General features: G+C 47.7%; 1 protein-coding gene across 10 annotated transcripts; it reads left to right on the forward strand.

Annotated features, from left to right (window-relative positions):
- The first annotated feature begins 191 nt into the window (after positions 1–191).
- Positions 192–21,259, forward strand: poll (polymerase (DNA directed), lambda). Of its 10 annotated transcripts, XR_005463759.1 has the most exons (10): positions 192–343; positions 4,817–4,975; positions 6,164–6,663; positions 7,899–8,213; positions 12,143–12,316; positions 14,085–14,213; positions 18,381–18,549; positions 20,057–20,501; positions 20,562–20,580; positions 20,643–21,259. XR_005463759.1 is itself a non-coding variant. In XM_038822079.1 (9 exons), the coding sequence occupies exons 3-9, from the start codon at positions 4,861–4,863 to the stop codon at positions 20,416–20,418; spliced, it is 1,764 nt and encodes a 587-aa protein (XP_038678007.1). In that variant the 5' UTR covers positions 192–343; positions 2,843–2,948; positions 4,817–4,860; the 3' UTR covers positions 20,419–21,259. The 10 variants fall into 10 exon arrangements, 8 of the variants coding, with proteins under 8 accessions (XP_038678007.1, XP_038678011.1, XP_038678006.1 ...); XR_005463758.1 differs by having other exon boundaries at positions 20,562–21,259; XM_038822079.1 differs by adding an exon at positions 2,843–2,948 and having other exon boundaries at positions 20,057–21,259.
- Positions 21,260–22,483: the final 1,224 nt, after the last annotated feature.

A 22,483-nucleotide genomic window follows, 5' to 3' on the forward strand; every position in this document is an offset into this window, starting at 1 on the left:
CACCAAAATTTCATGCGTCATCCGACACCGCCCACCCAGTTGATGCTTCCTCGGACCCCGCCCACGCTTTTGAAACGTCATTCAGCCCCGCCCAGTCATCTGGCGACTTTGGACCCCGCCGTACATTTGACTCATGCGCAGCCCCGCCCACACCTTTCATGCGTCATGGGGCCCCGCCCACACCGTTGATGCGCCATCCGGCCCCGCCCATCGAGGAGCGGCCTGTGACGTCACTGTGCTGGGTGGTGATTATAAACAGGATCAGCTCTCATTGATTAATTATTTTATTGATTAATTGTTTTCAATAAGCCGGGTTGATGGTCTCTGTTGAAGTCTCATTCGGGTGAGTGGACGTTTCCGTTTCTGTCGCCACCCGCGGGCCATTCGGTCCGTCCAGTCTGTACTAGCCCCGGCCCGCCCGCGCGCGCTCTGACCTTCTGGAAGCTTCCCCGGCGCTGCCGGCTCCAGGCCTGGGGCCTGGCTGGGATTGCGGCTCCTCAGCGGCTGTCCGCGGCGATGCGGGGCCCAATAAACATTAAAGTCTAACAGGAGAGTTGGCGGCTCCAGCTGTTTAGTACATTGTGCACTGATTTAAATGTGTGTTTGTTCCTTGTGCAGGCCCCACAGAAACATTAGCAATGCCTTCATCAAGGTGTTTATTGTGAGGGCCCTTCCTTCCTCTCCTTCATTTATTTTGTTATCATTTTGATCTGCTGATGTTAAATGGACATTTATCTGCAGGAGGGGAAGCGAGGAACTGAAAAGTTACAGCGTAGTACACTGCTGCCTTCCGACAGCAGGACTCCGACTTTGTGGCACCCCAGAGATCCCAGAGCTTTGATTCGTTTCTGGTGGCCAGTGAATTGGCTAAAAGGCCGTATTCTGTTAGGTAACAGGCTGTGATTGGGTCCCTATCCTTGAGGCAAGGTTTTCAGAGAACCAAGGAAACACCTGGATGCTCAGAGGAAACAACCTTCTCTCTATCTCTCGTTTTCTCCAGAAAAGCTGTAAAGTGGCTGTATTTCTGAAACTGCCAAGACATAAATAAAGCTACAGTGAAAACCATTATACACTGAAACGAGAAACCTCGGACTGAGAGCCTAGACCAGGGGTGGGCAAACTTTTCCGTGCAAGGGCCACATTCAGAAATTCACAATTCACAAAGGGCCGCATAGTATATTAAGTAAAATAATTACTTCACCCGGTTATGATTCTGGGCGCCTCATATAGAACATAGAACAGTACAGCACAGAACAGGCCCTTCGGCCCTCGACGTTGTGCCGAGCAATGATCACCCTACTCAAGTCAACGTATCCACCCTATACCAGTAAGTAACCCAACAGCCCCCCCCCATTAACCTTAAAAAAAAATTAAAAAAAAAAAAAAAATTTAAAAAAATTTTTTTTTTTTTTTTAATGACTTGGTGGGCCGCAGAAATACCTTTGGCGGGCCGCATGCGGCCCGCGGGCCGTAGTTTGCCCACCCCTGGCCTAGACTGAAGAAAGGTACCAGAAACAACCATCTGAAGCAAAGACTCTTATTCTTTTTCATTTCGATTGTGCTGAAACTCTGAGTCAAATGCGCCTGGAATTGACGGCACACTTGCCCAGTGTGAATTTTACACATGTTGGCCAGTGCATGCTCCCTATTATTTCCCCAGTGGAAATAGAGGAATTTGGTATTTCAATCCCATCGCTATTCATACACATTTATTAACAGCCGGGCTAACATCTAATAATTGCAAACAAGAGTGATTAAAACTTTGTTTCAAAATTCTCAAATAAAAACAGAAAGTGTAGGAAATACGCAGCAGATCAAGCAGCAATGGGTGGAGAGTTAATGTTTACGTTAAATGTCCTTTCATTAAAAACTAAATCAATATTTTGCTAATGACAACAGCTCTGTCTCATATGAAAAATGGCACTTCTGACATTGCAGCACTCTTTCAGTACTAACACCCTGACATTGCAGCACTACCTCAGTACTGACCCTCTAACAGAGTGGCCCGACCTCAGTACTGACCCTCTGACAGTGCAGCAGTCCCTCAGTACTGACCTTCTGACAGTGCAGCAGTCTCTCAGTACTGACCCTCTGAAAGTGTGGCACTACCTCAGTACTGACCCCTGACAGTCCAGTGCTCCCTCAGTACTGACCCTCTGACAGTGCAGCGCTCCCTCAGTACTGATCCTCTGACAGTGCAGCAGTCCCTCAGTACTGACCCTCTGACAGTGCAGCACCCACTCAGTACTAACCCCTGACAGCCCAGTGCTCCCTCAGTACTGACCATCTGTATGAAGTCTTACAACACCAGGTTAAAGTCCAACAGGTTTGTTTCAGAGGGTCAGTACTGAGGGAGGAGCAGTGCGGCACTCCCTCAGTACTGTCCCTCTGACAGTCCAGTGCTCTCTCAGTACTGAGCCTCTGACAGTGCAGCACTCCCTCAGTACTGTAATAAGTGTTCGCTCAGATGAAAGAAAAATACTGCGAATGTTGGAAATCCGAAATAAAAACAGAAAATGCTGGAATAACACAGAATCTGCAGAGAGAAACGGTTAACATTTCGGCTCCAAGTGAGCATTCTGCAGAACTGGCTTAGATTTGTGCTCAAGTTCCTGAAGTGGGACTTGAACCACAACCACCTGACTCAGTCAAAGAGGCTGGTTTAGCACAGGGCTAAAGAGCTGGCTTTTAAAGCAGACCAAGGCAGGCCAGCAGCACGGTTCAATCCCCGTACCAGCCTCCCCAAACAGGCGCCGGAATGTGGCGACTTGGGGCTTTTCGCAATAACTTCATTTGAAGCCTACTTGTGACAATAAGCGATTTTCATTTCATTTCATTTCAGAGGGCTACCCACTGAACCACAGCTGACACAGAAAGTGAATAAACACATGAAAACGATTCAGCAAAGTGCAATCCAGTTGCTGATGGACCTGAAGCCACAGGCTAAAGTGAGTGGGTGCAATGCTCCCAGCCTCATTCAGAATGGCTATGGGGTGGCTGTTGTGGGAAGTAGCAAAAGATTGGAGCTGAGCAGAGTAAGCATAACTCTGTATCAAAGTGCACTGTGGGTCATCTGAACATGTTTGATGCGGATATTGGGACTTGAAGGGAAGTATTCTGTGCCCAACATTAACATAATTCATAATGAACACCAAAACCACACACAAAAGATGTAGCAGTCACTGCTCACAGTAAGCTGCAACAGGTTTATTTTGAATCACTAGCTTTCGGTGCGCAGCCTCTGCCTCAGCTTCACCTGAGGAAGGAGCTGCGTTCAGAAAGCCAGTGATTCGAAACAAACCTGTTGGAATTTAACCGGCTGCTGTGAGACTGCTTACTGTGCCCACCCCAGTCCAACACCGGCATCTTCACATTTCAGTAAACTGGTGAATGAAGCAGCCCAGGAAGGAGAAATCATCCAGGAACTTTGACTCGAGTTTTTGTGATTTTAGCTGAAAAGTGCGTTTGTGTATTCATGTGCAATCATCAGATTGAAACACTCTAGCAATCCAGGTTGGCTCTGTATCTTTTGTGAAATGTCGACAAGGGGAGACTTGATCAGGGTCTATAAAATAATAATGGGTTCCATGTTATTTTGGTGAGTTAGGTAGCGGAGGGCCAATGGTCTGGCTTGTAACTTACCCAAGGGCTGAATGTTGTCACATGGTTCATTTCCCAGGGAATAATGAGACCAAGGGAATAAGTTGCTGGCTCATGAGGAATACTGATTATCTCGATACAACCAAATGAAAAAGGGCAGCACGGTAGAACAAGTGATTAGCACTGTGGCTTCAAAGCACCAGGGCCCCAGGTTCGATTTCCCCGCTGGGTCACTGTCTGTGCGGAGTCTGCACATTCTCCCCGTGTCTACGTGGGTTTCCTCCGGGTGCCCCGATTTCCTCCCACAGTCCAAAGATTTTTTTAAAAATTGTACCCAATTAATTTTTTCCAATTCAGGGGCAATTTAGCATGGCCAATCCACCTAGCTTGCACATCTTTGGATTGTGGGGGTGAAACCCACGCAAACACGGGGAGAGTGTGCAAACTCCACACAGACAGTGACCCAGAGCCGGGATCGAACCTGGGACCTTGGCGCCGTGAGGCTGCAGGGCTAACCCACTGCGCCACCGTGCTGCCCCCACAGTCCTAAAAAAGTAAGGTTAATGGGGGGGGGGTTGTTGGGTTACGGGTATAGGGTGGATACGTGGGTTTGAGTAGGGTGATCATGGCTCAGCACAACATTGAGGGCCGAAGGGCCTGTTCTGTGCTGTACTGTTCTATGTGCAGGTTAGGTGGATTGGCCATGATAAATTGCCCTTGGTGACCAAAAAGGTGAGGAGGGTTATTGGGTTACAGGGATAGGGTGGAAGTGAGGGCTTAAGTGGGTCGGTGCAGACTCGATGGGTCAAATGGCCTCCTTCTGCACTAATATATTCTAAACCGGAGGTCAAGTCATAAGACGGGAGAGTATCAAACAAATAAATCATGGTCAGTCAGGTCTCCTGCTCTAGTTTTTATTGTCTTAGGAAGTTGGGAGAGGAATTTTCCAGATTTCCTTCTACTGGAATTCGCATTGCATTTTTATACTGTTTTAAACCTCCCCTGGCAGGTTACATGGTTTGGGCGAGTATGAATACTTTTAATCATGAAGCATTATCAAGCTATCCTAAACTATAATCATGGGTTAGGCCTCATCTAAAGTATTTTGTCCAATTCTGGGCACCACGTTTTAGATAAGAAATGATGAGAAAATGGAGGTGAGCATGGAGCATTTGAGTTTATTTTTATGGATGTAACATCTCAATCGTTGGAACAGGTTGGTTCACAGTTCAGCCACATTGTGAGTCAGTTGGACAGTGTATGGAGCCTCGGGGGATCGTAAAGGCTTTTCGGAAGGTGAAACGAGCGCAGGATGTCCCACCAGAAACTGATGGAGTGTCCCAGAAGAAAGCAAAACCGGATGAAGTCAGTAAAGGTAGAAACAATTGTTACATTCATCCTTATAATAAAAAGTAAAGTTACCGTAGTGCCAGATGACCACATGCAGCTTTCCCCTCTGAGAGTACTGTTTATTATAATAATCTGTATTAGTGTTACAAGTAGGCTTACATTAACACTGCAATGACGTTACTGTGAAAAGCCCCTAGTCACCACACTCTGCACCTGTTCGGGTACACGGAGAGAGAATTTAGAATGTCCAATTCACCTAACAGCACGTCTTTCGAGACTTGTTGGGAGAAAACCGGAGCATCTGGAGGAAACCCACGCAGACACGGGGAGAACGTGCAGACTCCACACAGTGACCCAAGCCGGGAATCGAACCCGAGACCCCGGTGCTGTGAAGCAACAATGCTAACCACTGTGCTACCATGCCAACCGTAGATTACAGATAATCTGGTCGTTATCACATTGCTGTGCACCCATTTGCTACTGTGTTTCCTATATTAGAAGTGAGTGCACTTCAAAAGCAATATATTGGCTGCAAAACACTTTGCAACTTCCTGAGATCAGGGTAGGCACTATCCAAATCTTTATGTATTTAGCATCGTAATATGTCTTACAGAAATTTGTCAAGGCACATGCAAACCAAATAGAAAAACACAACAACCATTTTCTGCACTAAAAGATCCACCTTGAAGAACAATCCTGCTATTCACAAATTCTTACTCCTCATTCGTCAAGTCTCCTGTCAAGAACAGTGACACCGATAATCGATTTTAGCCTTCTGTTTTGAACAATGCAGAAAGAGATCTGTGACCAACACAGTCTCCAGAGCCCTGCTACAAAACACTCCCCAAATCTCCAATTGCCTTTTGAAAGTTCCTGCGGAATGTACTTGCACCTGAATTTCAGGTTGTACATTCCAGATGGTAGTAATCCTCTTGCATCGAAAACATTCTCACCTCCCTTCCCGGTCTTTTGCTAATTATTGTAAATCTGTAACCACTAGTTACCAATTTATTTGTCGTGTAGACTACCCAGGCCCTCTACCCCCAAAACCCAACTCCGTGTCCCCCCCACCCCCCACAGTCAGCTTTGCTTCCTGCACACAAAACAGCATCAAGACCGAATGGTTCCAGCTCCCCACAAAGGTTTGGAACACATTCCACCTCATGGCATTTGACATTAACTCACCTTTCCTTTCTCCATCTCATTTTGACAGAAGCCGGGTTAAGTGGATTAACAGCGTATATTGTCCAAGCAGGGATTGGTAAGGCTCGGACTGAAATCTTTCGGAAGCAGATAGTACAGAATGGTGGGGATGTCAACCTTGCTTTCTGCCCCGCTATTACCCACGTGATCATTGATGATGGGATGGATTGTGAGCGTGCCTTTCGCCTCCTGAAGCTGAAGGTGCTGCCTCCCAATGTCCAGCTTGTGCGGTCTACCTGGCTGAGTTTGTGCATTGCGGAGAAGAGAGTTCTAAGCACTGCGGGTTACAGCGTCTTCATCCCAGACAGATACCTGCAGCCTGAACAGCGGGTCAAGACCCAAGGGTCAGGGGGTGAGGGTCAACCAGAGGCCACAGAAATCAGCTGTCAATCAATGACCATGCCAAAGGCCAGGTTGAACTGTACAGAGGCAGAAAAAACTATTGTTGAGCAGCTGAGAGAGACCACACCTGAGGAAAACAGTGAAACAGGACAAGCTTCTGCAGCACAGGTACAGTAACTCACTCACCCCACCCCCTTTTCAAACCCCGTTGGCTATACCATTCTCCTTCATTTCTGCAACCCTTCAATTCTGCCTTTTTGTGCATCCTTATCTTAATCTCTCCATCATTGGTGGCCGTGCCTTCAGCTGCCCGAGCATCAAGCTTTGGAGTTCCCTACCAAAATCTCTCCACCTCTCAATCTCCTCCCCTTTCTTTAAGGTGCTCCTTAAACCTCTCTGACCAAGATTTTGGCCATTTCTTTCTCATCGGTTATGGAGTTCGGTGTTAAATTGTGCCTGGCGACTATTGTGTGAGACATTTCAGGATGTTTTACGACATTAAAGGTGCTAGATAAATGAGAGGCAGTATTGGGCCAGCACTGCACTGTCTGAGGGCCAGTCATGAGGTAATGCTGCAATTTCAGGTCAGTACTGAGAGAATGCTGCACTGTCGGTGCAGAGGGCCAGGACCCAGGGAACCCCATACTGTCAGAGAGGTGGTACTGAGAAAGTTCCATCTTTGAGCTGGTTAACCTGAGGCCCCAAGTACCCTGTTAGGTGGATATAAAAGTTCTCATGGCCACTGTTTGGAAGAAGAGCAGCTGAATAATTTTATCTCAATGTACATCACTAAAACAGATTGCCTGATCAATATAGTTTTGCTGTTTGTGGGATTGGTGCGGGTACAAATTGGCTTCCATATTTCTTACATTACAACAGTTGCTATACTTTAAAAGTACTTAATATGCTGTGAAGCATTTCAGAGTGTCCTGAGGTTGTGAAAGATGCTATAGAAGTGCAAATCTTTCTCATACATTTACAAACTGAACCAAGCATAGTGGTTAGCCCAGTTGTTTCACAGCTCCAGGGTCCCAGGTTCGATTCCCGGCATGGGTCACTGTCTGTGTGGAGTCTGCACGTTCTCCCCGTGTGTGCGTGGGTTTCCTCCGGGTGCTCCAGTTTCCTCCCACAGTCCAAAGATGCAGGTTAGGTGGATTGGCCATGATAAATTGCCCTTAGTGTCCAAAAAGGTTAGATGGGGTCACTGGGTTACGAGGATAGGGTGGTGTGGGCTTAGATAGGGTGATCTTTCCACGGGCCTGTGCAAACTAGATGGGCCGAATGGCCTCCCTCTGCACTGTAAATTCTATGTTCTAAGTGTTGGGAGATGGCTAACTCAAAATGTGATGTTTTGTTGGAATATTCACTCCTTTCACTGAATGCTCTCTGTGGCGTCTCCCTAGTTATCGGAAGATGAAGGTGAAGGTGGAAGTGACATTGAGGATGACGGAATCTCTGAGTATGACCTGCAAGCACTGATCTCTGGGAACAGCCATTCTCCCAGTGCGTCTGATCCGAGTGAATCAGCCATCAGTGGCAATTGGGTGTGTGCTCGCTCATCCGAAAGTAAGAAGCAAAACCACAACAAACCCATCACAGACAAACTGGAGGTGCTGGCGGCAGCATACACACAGCAAGGTGATAAGTGGAGAGCGCTGGGATACGCCAAGGCCATTAACGCCCTGAAAAGTTACCAGAAGCCAGTGGCTTCCTTTCAGGTAAAGTCTCTGCCCATTCTTCCTCTTCACTCCCCAAGTGGAGGAATGTCTGTTTGGAGTATACACAGGGTAGATTTATCCTGACCTTCCCACTGGGAAACTGACGGGATCCGGTGTTTTACACTTTCCCGATCTCAATTTTCCAATTTTGCTTTTTGCCTGATTCCCTCTTTAAGAGGTGCTAGTGTCACTGCCTCACCCACTCCCAGCGGTATTCCAAGCTGCAATAGCATTGTAAAGACATTTCTCCTAGCCTTTCCCATCACTCTTAATGACAAATATAAATTGATGACTCCTTTCCTTTTCGTGACTGAATTTCCAGTTAGAGGACATGTTTACTCCATCAAAAACCCTTCAGAATTTAATCTATTAAATGCGCTTTTTACTAGTAATCTTAAATTGAGTTGGGAAGTATGCATTAATTAAGCAACTCACTGGAGGAGGAGGCTCCTCAATCATGGAGGAGCCCAGCACATATGTGTAAAGGACATTTGCAACAATCTTCAGCCAGAAGTGCCGAGTGGATGATCCATCTTGGTCTCCTCTGGAGGTCCCCAGCATCACAGATGTCAGTCTTCAGCCAATATGATTCACTCCACGTGATATCAAGAAACGACTGAAGGCACTAGATACTGCAAAGGATATGGGCCCCTACAATATTCTGGCAATACTACTGAAGACCTGTGCTCCAGAACTTGCCGCACCCCTAGCCACACTGTTCCAACACTGGCATCTACCCGGCAATGTGGAAAATTGCCCAAGTGTGTCCTGTACACAAGAAACAGTTCAAATCCAATCCAGTCAATTACCGCCCTATCAGCTTACTCTCCATCATCAGCAAGTGATGGAGGGAATCATCAACAGTGCTTTCAAGCAACACTTACTCAGCAATAACCTGCTCACGGACACTCGGTTTGAGTTCCGCCAGGGTCACTCAGCTCCTGACCTCATTACAGCCTTGGTGTAAACATGGATAAAAGAGCTGAATGCCAGAGATGAGGTGAGAGTGAATGTGCAAACTCCACACAGAGCCGGGATCGAACCTGGGACCTCGGCGCCATGAGGCAAGAATGCACTGTGAGGCACTGTGCCACCGTGCTGCCTTGACATCAAGGTGGCATGTGACCGAGTGTGGCATCAATGCGCCATAGCAAAACTTGAGTCAATGCGAATCGGGAAAACTGTCTGCTGGTTGGAGTCATACCTGGCACAAAGGGAGATGGTTGTGGTGGTTGGAGGTCAATCATCTCAGCTTCTGGACATCACTGCAGGAGTTCCTCAGGGTAGTGTCCTAGGCCCAGCCATCTTCAGCTGCTTCATTAATGACCTTCCTTCCATCACAAGGTCAGGAGTGGGGATGTTTGCTGATGACTGCACAATGTCCAGCACCATTCGCGACTCCTCAGATAATGAAGCAGTCCATGTCTAAATGCAGCAAGACATGATCTATGAAACATCGATCTATGAAACATGGACAATATCCAGGCTTGGGCTGGCAAGTGGCAAGTTACATTCGCGCCACACAAGTGCCAGGCAATGACCATCTCCTACAAGAGAGAATTAAACCATCACCCCCTTGACAAGTCAATGGCATTACTATCGCTGAATCCACAACTCCACACGGACAGTGACCCAGAGCCGGGAACGAACCTGGGACCTCGGCGCCGTGAGGCAGGAATGTGAACCACTGCACCACCGTGCTGCCCCTGAATCCCCACAATTAACATCCTGGGGGGATACCATTGATCAGAAACTGAACTGGACTAACCATATTAATACTGTGCAGGTGAAAGGCTAGGAATCTTACGGCGAGAAACTCACCTCCTGACCCCCCCCTCAAAGCCTGTCCACCATCTACATGGCACAAGTCAGGAGTGTAATGGAATACCCTCCACTTGCCTAGATGAATACAGCTCCAATAACACTCAAGACGCTCCACACCATCCAGGACAAAGCAGCCACTTGATTGCTCTCCCTTCCACAAACATTCAATCCCTCCACCACCAACGAACAGTAGCAGCTGTGTGTATCATCTTCAAGATACACTGTAGGAACTTACTTGTTACGTTAAACTCCATTTGCCACATTTTGGCCCACTCAACAAACACATCTATATCTATTTGTAAATGTCTTATTTCCTCATTGCAACTTACTATCCCACCTATTTTAGTGTCATCTGCAAAATTAACTCATCGTAACTTCTATGCCTGAATCCAAGTCATTAATATAGATTGTAAATAGCTGGGGCCCGAGGGTCAAACCCTGTGGCACCCCAATAGTTACATCTGCCAACCAGAAAAGACCCAGTTATCCTACTCAGTTATCCAGTCTTCTATCCAAACTATTAAATTACCCCTAACCCATGTGATCTTACCTTGTGTACTGACCTTTAGTGCGGCACCTTATCAAATGCCTTCTGGAAGTCCAGACTACATCTACAGGATCCAAATTATCCACTAAGCTTGTTACATCTTCAAAGAAACCAATTAGTCAAACACAATTTGACCTTCATAAAACCATGCTAACTTTGATGGATTGCGTTTTGACTTTCCAGACACATCTCCTGACTCCACCATCTACAAGGCACAAGTCAGGAGTGTAATGGAATACTCCCCACTTGCCTGGATGTGTGCAGCTACAACAAAACTCAAGCAGCTCAACATTGTCCGGGACAAAGCAGTCAGCTTGATTGTCACTCCCTCCATCAATGATGAACAGTGGCAGCCGTGTGTACCATCCACAAGATGCACTGCAGCTACTCATCAAGACTCCTTCGACAGCACCTTCCAAACCTAGAAGGACAAGGGCAGCAGACTCATGTGAACAGCACCACCTGTAAGTTCCCCTCCAAGCCATACACCATCCTGACCAAGAAATATTTTGCATTTCCTCCATTGTCACTGAGTTAAAATCCTTAACAACACTGTGGGAATACCTACACCACAGGAATTTAGCAGCTGAAGGCAGCGCTCATCACCACCTTCTCAAGGGACATTAAGGATGGATAATAAAGCTGGCCTCGTCAACAATCCCTACATTCCTTGAACAATATTAAAAACAATCCTAAGTCTCTTCACATAACAAATCCCTCGTCCCTGGTATAATTCTAGTAAATCTCCTCAAACCCTCCACAAGGTTGACGACTTTCTTCAAGAATGGCACCCAGAATTGGCCACAATTTAGCTGGGGCCCAAGTGTTGTAAAAAGATTTAGCATAATTTCCTGATTTTTGGAGTGGGTTCTTTCAGGGGGTAGCAGATGAGTGTGAAAGGTGTGGGCGGGGGTCAGCGAATCACGCGGACATGTTTTGGGGTTGCGAAAAATTTGGAAGGTTCTGGCGGGAGTGTTCGTGGTCTTAGCCAGGATGGTGAAGGAGGAGGCTGATCCGGACCCTTTGGTGGTGATATTTGGGGTTTCGGAGAAGCCGGAGCTCATGGAGAGAAGGCAGGCGATGTTGTGGCCTTCGTCTCTCTGATTGCACAGCGACAAATTTTGCTGGAGTGGCGGTCGGTATCACCACCGGGAGTAGCAGCAAGGTTGGGTGATCTGTACAACTTCCTGCGGTTAGAGAAGATGAAGTATGAGTTAAGGAGCTCAGCAGGGGAGTTTGAGAAAAGGTGGGGGATGTTTGTGACCGTGTTTGAGGAGCTATTTGTCGGTGGGTGATGGGGAGAGGGGGTGAAAAAGGAGAAAAATCTGTACAGGTTATATAGTTGATTGTTGGGAAGTATGTTTCCCAGGGTGATTACTTGCTGAAATTGCTTTGATACAAGTTTGTAATAAAATACGTTTAAAAAAATAATAATTTCCTGATTTTGTACTCCATGTAGAAAGTTAAGGATTCCGTTCACTTTTACGACAATCTTAAAGACTTGGATTGATTTGTGTGCAAACTTACTTTTGAGCTGCTTCTCCTTTGCCATTCTCAGGAAGCTTGCAAGATCCCTGGCATCGGCAAAAGCATGGCTGAGAAAATCAGAGAGATACTACAGAGTGGTCACCTGCGCAAGCTTGACTACATCAATGAGAGCGTGCCAGTGCTGGAAACCTTCTCGAATATCTGGGGAGCTGGTGTGAAGACAGCCCAGATGTGGTACCAACAGGTGGGATGCTGGTTTTGCAGTGCTTTATATTCTTTGAGTTTACTGTTGTCTTCATGGTCTCCTGCACCTCCAGAAAGCCAGCCCCAGGTTGCTGCATGCTACACCAAAGCCTGGTCAGAACATCGCACAGTGAGTGCTTCATATAATATAGATTACTGTGAAGTGAGATGACTGCAATGTAAATGTATCGGGAATTCCTTTGGGAGGGGAATGTTGGCCGGGATTCCTGGAGATTTACTGCTTCAGTGGCAATTTAATGCACTTGTACTAATGCAATTTAATGCCTTTGTCTTTGTTGGAGAGCAGTGCTGGTCTGTCACTGTGCAGCATGAAGTGATTGGATGTGGTGATTCCCACATGCTCCGTTCCCAATGTGGGGAGATATTGAACGCAGGGAAATCCAGCAGAGCATCACCCACACAGCAGGAAATAAAGTTGTCCAATTTCCTGTTTCGCCACATCAAGCTGAATGTGACTTTTCTCCATTATCCATCCCTCACCTTTTCCCAAAGTTACTGGTTCTCCCTGGGGAGATGCGTAGGAAATCGGAAGCACAAAGGGACTTGGGAGTCCTTGTTAAAGATTCTCTTAAAGTTAAAGTGCAGGTTCAGTCGGCAGTTAGGAAAGCCAATGCAATGTTAGCATTCATGTCGAGAGGGCTAGAACACAAGACAAGGGATGTACTTCTGAGGCTATATAAGGCTCTGTTCAGACCCCATTTGGAGTATTGTAAGCAGTTTTGGGCCCCGTATCTAAGGAAGGATGTGCTGGCCTTGGAAAGGGTCCAGAGGAGGTTCACAAGAATGATCCCTGGAATAAAGAGCTTGTCATGTGAGGAACTGTTGAGGATTCTGGGTCTGTACTCGTTGGGAGTTTAGAAGGATGAGGGGGGATCTTATTGAAGATACTGCGAGGCCTGGATAGAGTGGACGTGGAGAGGATGTTTCCACTTGTAGGAAAAACTAGAAGCAGAAGACACAATCTCAGAATAAAGGGAAGATCCTTTAAAACAGAGATGAGGAGGAATTTCTTCAGCCAGAGGCTGGTGAATCTGTGGAATTCTTTGCCGCAGAAGGCTGTGGAGACCAATTCACTGAATGTCTTTAAGACAGAGATAGATAGGTTCTTGACCAATAAGGGGATCAGGGGTTATGGGGAGAAGGCAGGAGAATGGGAATGAGAAAAAATATCAGCCATGATTGAATGGCGGAGCAGACTCGATGGGACGAGTGGCCGAATTCTGCTCCTATGTCTTATGGTCTTCATCTGCACAGGAGGCACTGGCTCACAGTCCCTCGTCAGTCCTTCTCCTCATCCACAAGCAACCATTTCATCCTGCGTCAGGAGCAGGAACTCTGATGGATTTCTTTTTTTACCCTCCAAGAATTTCCTCTCTCTAACCTCAGGATGTTCACACCAGCAACAGTGAGCCTCCATTGCCTTTGCTAGCATTTACTTAACAACTATGACTACAATTGAGAAGTACCTCATTGGCTGTGAAGAACTTTGGCACTTCCTGAGGTCATGAAAAGTGCTACAGAAATGCTTTAAAACATGCAAACAGATAGAGAACCATCAGCTATCAGTTTACCTATCCCCAGCATTCCCTTGTTGAAGTTCTGATGATCTCATTTGTTGATGAGTCCTGTCTAATTCCACCTCTTTGGACGGTAATCTGTTCAACATACTCTCTTTCTGGTAAAAAGAAGTCCTATAATTGTCCTGCACGTTACATTTCAAAGCTTTAGTACTTTGACATGTTTTACAGGGATTCAGAACTTTGGATGACATTCACACGAAAGCTAGTCTTACTAAGCAGCAGACGATTGGCCTCAAACACTACCACGATTTCCTGGACCGAATGCCCAGGGATGAGGCTGCAGAGATTGAAAAAACTGTGAGTACTTTGTGGTTCTGTTTACAAGATGTGTGTGCTACTATTTCACAATAGTAATTCAGTCTAATGGGGATGGAGGAGAGGAGGCATCCTCTGGAGAGAGTCATAGAATTCTACAGCGATGAAAGAGACCTTTCGGCCCATCTCCCTGTTCTGACTCTGAAAGAACTGTTCACATATTCTGCCGCGCACCTACCAACAAATGCAACCTCTGATTTTCTCCGCTCTCACAGTTGAAAGGTTGCATGTGCTATGTTTGCGAATATTTGGACAGGATTAACTGGGATCTGTGGATGTGGGAACAGGATTTGATGATGTGAAGTGGATTTAGGCATGCAGGGTGGGATTTGAGGATATCCTGGGAGGGATTGAGGATTTTCCGGGCTCGTGGATGTTTGAGAGGAGTACTGGAATGCAGGAGTGGAATTGGGATGCAAGACCATGATCGGGGATGTTTACAGGATAGGGAATGTGTTATGGGAGGATTTGGGGATTTGGAAATATAGAAGAGGACTTCAGATTCCACCATGGCCAGTTGTGAATCTGAAATAATAAACATGTAAGATTTTTATAACTCCAAACCAGTTCAGGAATCTTTTCAAGGAAATTAATCTTTCACCTTTGCCTATTCCTTTAAAACCCATTGAAATGGCCCCACAACCTTTTCAATGGTACAGACAATGGCTATAAATATGTAGGCCTGGCCCGCACTGCCAGGGGAGGTGGTGGATATGATAGAGGCGCCCAAAAGGCATATTGATGAGTACATGGCTAGGATTTAAATAGAGGGATACGGACCCTGGAAGGTTTTAGTTGAGACAGGCATCATGATTGGCGCACGCTTGGCGGGCCAAAGGGCCTGTTCCTGTTCTGTACTGTTCTTTGTTGACTCCTCAAAGCAAATGAGATTTGGTCATGAATGGCCGAGCTTGGCGGCACGGTGGCGCAGTGAGTAGCACTGCTGCCTATGGCACTGAGGACCCGGGTTCGATCCTGCCCTGGGTCACTGTCCGTCTGGAGTTTGCACATTCTCCCCGTGTCGGCATGGATCTCACCCCCACAACCCAAAGATGTGCAGGTTCGGTGGATTGGCCATGCTAAATTGCCTCTTAATTGGAAAAATAATAATTGGGTACTCTAATTTTTTTTTTAATGAATGACCTTGCCAACTTTACCCACACCATCAGTTATAATTAAAAACAAATGCCCCTCGTTGCTGGTAGTATGGCAGGGTGACTTACATTTAGCGATGAAACAGCAGTCCCTCCCTTCAACATAATCTATTGTCTGACACATTGAGTCACGCTAACAATGCAAGAGTGGGGGGGGTTTCTGTAGAAACATTGATTTCCATGTTTGTCATCTGTGTTTCCAGTTCATTGTTGCGTCTTTATTGAACTGAATGTATCATGGCTGCCCCCAGACATTCCCTCATGGTTGGGGTCACATGACTATAGCAAGCCAGGACGGACACTCAGTAACGATTGCATTTCAAAACCCAGTCATGTGGGTTCCATAACAAACAAAAGATAAATTTCCATGCACTATCACACGTAACTGTGAGTTACCCACTATATCAAAGCTGCATTAATAAGCTGTTCATTATTCTCGTTAAGTCCCTGCAAATGTTTTGCACACATTGCTCCGTTTCTGTTTTTGCGGACCAATTGACCTTTGGAACTGATGGTCATTCTGTACTCTGTGCAGCTGATGAAATCCTATCTTCATGATTGGTTGCCTGCAGGAACAGCCTGTCTAGTTGCTGTATATACTGTGGTTGTGCCAGCATATTTGATCATTCACTTCCACCACGTACGGTCGAGCTGTCAACTGCTCCACGCATGTCCCAAGTTGCTACGTGGGCTGACGCCTGTTAAGAGCAATTAAGGTTTATACCCTGACTGATTCTCCAATACTCAACTCTGGCAGTATTGTCAAAATGAAATTTGTCTGCCGTTTCACCTTGATTTTTTTCACTCATTCCTATTACTACTGGCTTTGGAAACTTTTTTGCTATTGGAAAAGTAGTTTATGCGCTGCGTCTTTGGACTGGACTACTTTCCATGCCTTCCGTCGATGTGTTTCTCCACTCGGGAATTGCCATGATATCTTTGGCAATTTTCACTGCCCCTCAGCTTTTCCATTTGACTGAGGATTGTGCAGAGATGATGTATAGTGTTGAAATTCCCAATCCTTTGGGAAGCTGCTGAAATCTTTACTCATGAACTGAGGGCTATTGTAACTCATCACAATGTCTGGAATGCCATAAGGACTGAAGTGAACTTTCAAATAGTCTACAGTGACAGAATAATCTGTTCCTGGTGGAGCGATGAGGTCTACTTCCAGCTTCAACCATGATCTGTCAGGGCTGTCATGCCTCATCAACAGCTCTCTAGTTTGTTTTGCTTGGCACTTGTTACGCGCACCACACTGGCAGATATGCCGGGATTCTCCAAAATTCCTAAACTGCTCCACTCTCTACTTCCTCTTCCTCCAAACTCCCTAAACTGCTCCACTCTCTACTTCGTCTTCCTCCAAACTCCCTAAACTTCTCCACTCTCTACTTCCTCCTCCAGACATTTCTTAAAACCTACCACTCTGACCAAGCATTTGAACATCTGTCCAAATGTCAGTTTCTGGATCGGTGTCAAATTTTGTTGATAGTGCTCCTGGGAAGCCTCTGGGGACCTTTCTGCTCAGTTCGGGTGCTATGTGCTCAGTTCAAACTGTTGTTGAAGTGTAGTCACTGTTGCAGTGGAGGCAAATGTGCCATTTCTTGCCACAAGACAAGTGATACAAGAACGGGTCAGAATCCCAGGGTTTTAAGTGAATTAGATAGGGAACCCAGGAGTATTTTGCGCGAACAGGAATCTGCCTGCACGGTTAAAAGCTGGCTGTGATAGAGATGTATGCTCTATTCTTGATGGACAGTTCCTGCTGAGCACTCCCCCACATGCACAGCTGTCCCCAACAGTTGTCACGGGAACAACGAGCAGCTCAAAACCGTGACACCGGCACGGAGTGTCAAACCCGAGGAATGCGTCTCGGTGGGAGAGGGAAGAGGTGTAGTCTGCCATTCATTCCCGTTTCATTGTGGCACATAAATAGGGATTGGGCCTCCTATCCTGGATTGTAGGGAGAGAGCACCAACTTTAGCTCTCAAATCAATCAGAGGACCCAACTGTTGTCATTTTGGGGGGAGCAAAGCCCATTGTTCAGTGATAGGATTACTCACAGCAATGACTGGGACTCTATTGAGGCTGTAAGGAGTTGGAAAGGGATTAACAGGATTAGACCGTCTATCTGTGTATCAAACGGATTAGCTCAATTTGACGGAAACTGTCAAGATCCTTCCAGCTCTGATGCCTGACAATGCAGTTACAATCAATGGCTTCACTGCAAAACCTGTGCATTTATATATTCAAAAGTGTATATTTAGGAGCACCTTAGAGGAGGAGGCACGAGAAATTAAATCAGTTAAGAAGCTTCTAACAAAAGGAAAGAAGATCATGAGGCAGAGGGGGGAGAGAGAGAGAGAGAATGTCGCAAGGTTGGGGATGGAGAAAGAACTGAGAATGGAAAGGGGGATGAGCTGGAATACGGTGTGGGAGGAGGGGGAGAGAGGGATGAGCTGGGATCCAGTGTCGGAGATGGGGAGAGAGGGATGAGCTGGGATCCAGTGTAGGAGGAGGGGAGAGAGGGATGAGCTGGGATCCAGTGTAGGAGGAGGGGAGAGAGGGATGAGCTGGATCCAGTGTAGGAGGAGGGGAGAGAGGGATGAGCTGGGATCCAGTGTAGGAGGAGGGGAGAGAGGGATGAGCTGGGATCCAGTGTAGGAGGAGGGGAGAGAGGGATGAGCTGGGATCCAGTGTAGGAGGAGGGGAGAGAGGGATGAGCTGGATCCAGTGCCGGTAAAGTACGGGATGAGCTGGAATCCAGTGTAGGAGGAGGGGAGAGAGGGATGAGCTGGGATCCAGTGTAGGAGGAGGGGAGAGAGGGATGAGCTGGGATCCAGTGTAGGAGGAGGGGAGAGAGGGATGAGCTGGGATCCAGTGTAGGAGGAGGGGAGAGAGGGATGAGCTGGGATCCAGTGTAGGAGGAGGGGAGAGAGGGATGAGCTGGGATCCAGTGTTGGTCATTATCAGTCATTCTTTCCTGTGTTGCCAGGTGAGTGACATGGCTCACTCGATTAATCCAACCCTGATTGCTTTGGCCTGTGGTTCCTATCGACGCGGGAAACCCACCTGTGGGGATGTGGACGTTCTCATCACGCACCCAGATGGAAAATCGCACATCGGTGTCTTCACCAAGATCCTTGCTGGGCTCAGGGACACAGGTGAGTGTAACCATGGCAGTAGGTGCAGGTACAAACCTACGCAGTACAGGTATCCTCGGTGTCCTGTACAGGAGGCGATTCTCACAACGCCCCCAGGCAGGATCGGGGAGGGCTGCACTCTCCCACTCCGAGGGATTGAGGATTCAATTCCTGCTCCAGAGACTTCTTTAAAAAAATAATAAATTTAGAGTACCCAATTCCTTTTTTCCAATTAAGGGGCAATTTAGCGTGGCCAATCCACCTAACCTGCACATCTTTGGGTTGTGGGGGTGAAACCCACTCAAGACAGGGGGAGAATGTGCAAACTCCACACAGAGAGTGACCCAAAGCTGGGATCGAACCTGGAACCTCGGCGCCGTGAGCTGCAGAGCTAACCACTGTGCCACCGAGCTGCCCCTACTCAAGAGACTTAATCCACGCCGACACTCCAATACAATACAGAGCACTGCACCTTCAGAGGTTCCACCTCAGATCAGACATTAAACCAAAGCACCATCTGCCCTCAGGTGTACGTAAAGGATCGCACAGCTATTTTATCAGAGTCCAGGGAAGTTATATTAAGTGTCGGAACCAATATTTACCCTCAAACACAATAACAGATTATCTGGTCATTTATCAAATTAGTGCTTGCGGAAGGAACAGCTGTGTTTTTGATATTGAGTACTCCAGTCACCCCGCTCCGGGAGTGTTCCAGTCACCCCGCTCCGGGAGTGTTCCAGTCACCCTGCTCCGGGAGTGTTCCAGTCACCCTGCTCCGGGAGTGTTCCAGTCACCCCGCTCCGGGAGTGTTCCAGTCATCCTTCTCCGGGAGTGTTCCAGTCACCCCGCTCCGGGAGTGTTCCAGTCACCCCGCTCCGGGAGTGTTCCAGTCACCCCACTCCGGGAGTGTTCCAGTCACCCTGCTCCGGGAGTGTTCCAGTCACCCCGCTCCGGGAGTGTTCCAGTCATCCTTCTCCGGGAGTGTTCCAGTCACCCCGCTCCGGGAGTGTTCCAGTCACCCCGCTCCGGGAGTGTTCCAGTCACCCCCCTCCGGGAGTGTCCCAGTCACCCCGCTCCGGGAGTGTCCCAGTCACCCCGCTCCGGGAGTGTTCCAGTCACCCCGCTCCGGGAGTGTTCCAGTCACCCCGCTCCGGGAGTGTTCCAGTCACCCCGGTCCGGGAGTGTTCCAGTCTGTAGATACTCTGTATCTAACCCCGTGCTGTACCTGCCCTGGGAGTGTTAGATGGGGACAGTGTAGAGGGAGCTTTACTCTGTATCTAACCCCGTGCTATACCTGTCCTGGGAGTGTTTGATGGGGACAGTGTAGAGGGAGCTTTACTCTGTATCTAACCCCGTGCTGTACCTGTCCTGGGAGTGTTTGATGGGGACAGTGTAGAGGGAGCTTTACTCTGTATCTAACCCCGTGCCGTACCTGACTCAAGCCTGTCCTGAGTAGATTTATCGAGAAATCTTCAGTTTCACGATTACGGAATATTTGTTGAATAAAGTTTGTATTGTCTTTTGAAAGGATTTCTCACCGATGATCTAGTCTGCCGGGAGGACATTGGAAACCAAAAGAAATATCTGGGAGTTTGCCGGCTTCCGGGTCCTGGGCATCGTCACCGGCGGCTTGACATCATCGTGGTGCCATACAGTGAGTTTGCCTGCGCCCTTATGTACTTCACTGGCTCCGCACATTTTAACCGCTCCATGCGGGCATTGGCCAAGACAAAGGGGATGAGCCTGTCGGAGCACACACTGAACTGCCACGTCCTGAGGAAGGGAAGTGCCAAGATCAGCACTGGTGTGCCAATCTCCACCATAACCGAGCAAGACATCTTTCAGCAGCTGGGACTGCCGTACAGGGAACCATGTGAGAGAGACTGGTGATGTCCTTCTGGAGGATGGCAGAGAGACTGGTGACATCCTGCTGGAGGATGGCAGACCGGTGACGTCCTGCTGGAGGATGGCAGACCGGTGATGTCCTGCTGGAGGATGGCAGAGAGACTGGTGACGTCCTGTTGGAGGATGGCAGAGACTGGTGACTTACTGGTGATGTCCTGCTGGAGGATGGCAGACTGGTGACGTCCTGCTGGAGGATGGCAGAGAGACTGGTGACGTCCTGCTGGAGGATGGCAGAGAGACCGGTGACTTACTGGTGGAGGATGGCAGAGAGACCGGTGACTTACTGGTGACATCCTGCTGGAGGACGACAGGGCCAGTTTGGCTGTGGCTGTAAGTGTGTCACCCGTTTGGTACTGAACCACACAGGCCAAGAATACACCTGGTTCAACTCCTGGTTGATGCTAAGCTGCCTGTGTCCATATCACAAAATGACTGTTCCCCTTCGATGAGCTTTACAGTCAGAAAACAAAGCAGCTGTTTTTTTACAGACTTGGTCATAGATTAGAAACATAGGGAAGTTATACTTAATCTTAGTGAATCACTGGGTCAGTTGTGTCCAATTCTGACCATCGCACCTTTCAGTAAAATGTCATGGAAAGGGTGCAAAGGAGATTTCCTGCAGTGGTAGCAGGGATGAGGCTTTTAAATTATGTACAGATCCTGGAGAAACAGGTATTTTCTCCTTGGGGCGAAGAAACTTAATAGAAGAGATTTTTTTTTTAAATAAAAAATTTAGAGTACCCACTTAATTTTTTCCAATTACGAGGCACTTGAGCGTGGCCAATCCACCTACCCTGCGTATCTTTGGTTGTGGGGCGAAACCCACGCAGACACGGGGAGAATGTTCAAACTCCACACGGACAGTGACCCAGAGCCGGGATCGTACCTAGGATCTCGGTGCCGTGAGGCAGCAGTGCTAACCACTGCGCCACCGTGCCACCCAATAGAAGAGATTTAATAGAGGTGTTTAAATCAATGTTACTACTGGTGGACGGTGGGAGGGGTTGGTAAACAGCGATCAAAGATTTACAGTGGGCGTGATTTAACGGAAAGATTTCTAAGTAAGCTTGAGGGACCCCACACCCTCAGTGGCCCTGACATCAGTCGTAATGAAGTGCTTCGGGAGGTTGGTCATGAAGCGTATCCACTCCGTACTCCCAGAATGCCTTAATCCGCAATTCGCATACCGCTGTAACCAGTCCACAGCAGACGCCATCTCCATGGCCCTACACTCATCCCTGGAGCATCTCGACAACAAGGGCTCCTACATCAGACTCCTATTTATTGACTTCAGCTCCGCCTTCAACACCATAATCCCAGCCAAGCTCATATCAAAGCTCCAAAACCTAGGACTTGGCTCCTCCCTCTGCAACGGGATCCTCGACTTTCTGACCCACAGACCACAATCGGTAAGAATAAACAACACCTCCTCCACAATAGTCCTCAATACCGGGGCCCCGCAAGGCTGCATACTTAGCCCCCTACTCTACTCCCTGTACACACATGACTGTGTGGCAAAATGTGGTTCCAGTTCCATCTACAAGTTTGCTGACGACACAACCATAGTGGACCGGATCTCGAATAACGACGAGTCAGAATACAGGATGGAGATAGAGAACGTGGTGGAGCGGTGCAGCGACAACAATCTATCCCTCAATGCCAGCAAAACTAAAGAGCTGGTCATTGACTTCAGGAAACAAAATACTGTACACACCCCTGTCAGCATCAACAGGGTGGAGATGGTTAGCAACTTCAAATTCCTAGTAGTGCTCATCACCAAAAATCTGTCCTGGTCCACCATGTCGACGCTATCACCAAGAAAGCACAACAGCGCCTATACTTCCTCCGGAATCTAAGGAAATTCGGCATGTCCACATTAACCCTTACCAACTTTTACAGATGCACTATAAAAATCATCCTATCTGGCTGCATCACAGCCTGGTATGGCAACTGCTCGGCCCAAGACTGCAAGAAACTTCAGAGAGTCGTGAACACAGCCCAGTCCATCACACGAACCTGCCTCCCATCCATTGACTCCATCTACACCTCC

Source organism: Scyliorhinus canicula, chromosome 16, assembly GCF_902713615.1.
Source record: "Scyliorhinus canicula chromosome 16, sScyCan1.1, whole genome shotgun sequence".
In the NCBI taxonomy this organism is placed as follows: domain Eukaryota; kingdom Metazoa; phylum Chordata; class Chondrichthyes; order Carcharhiniformes; family Scyliorhinidae; genus Scyliorhinus; species Scyliorhinus canicula.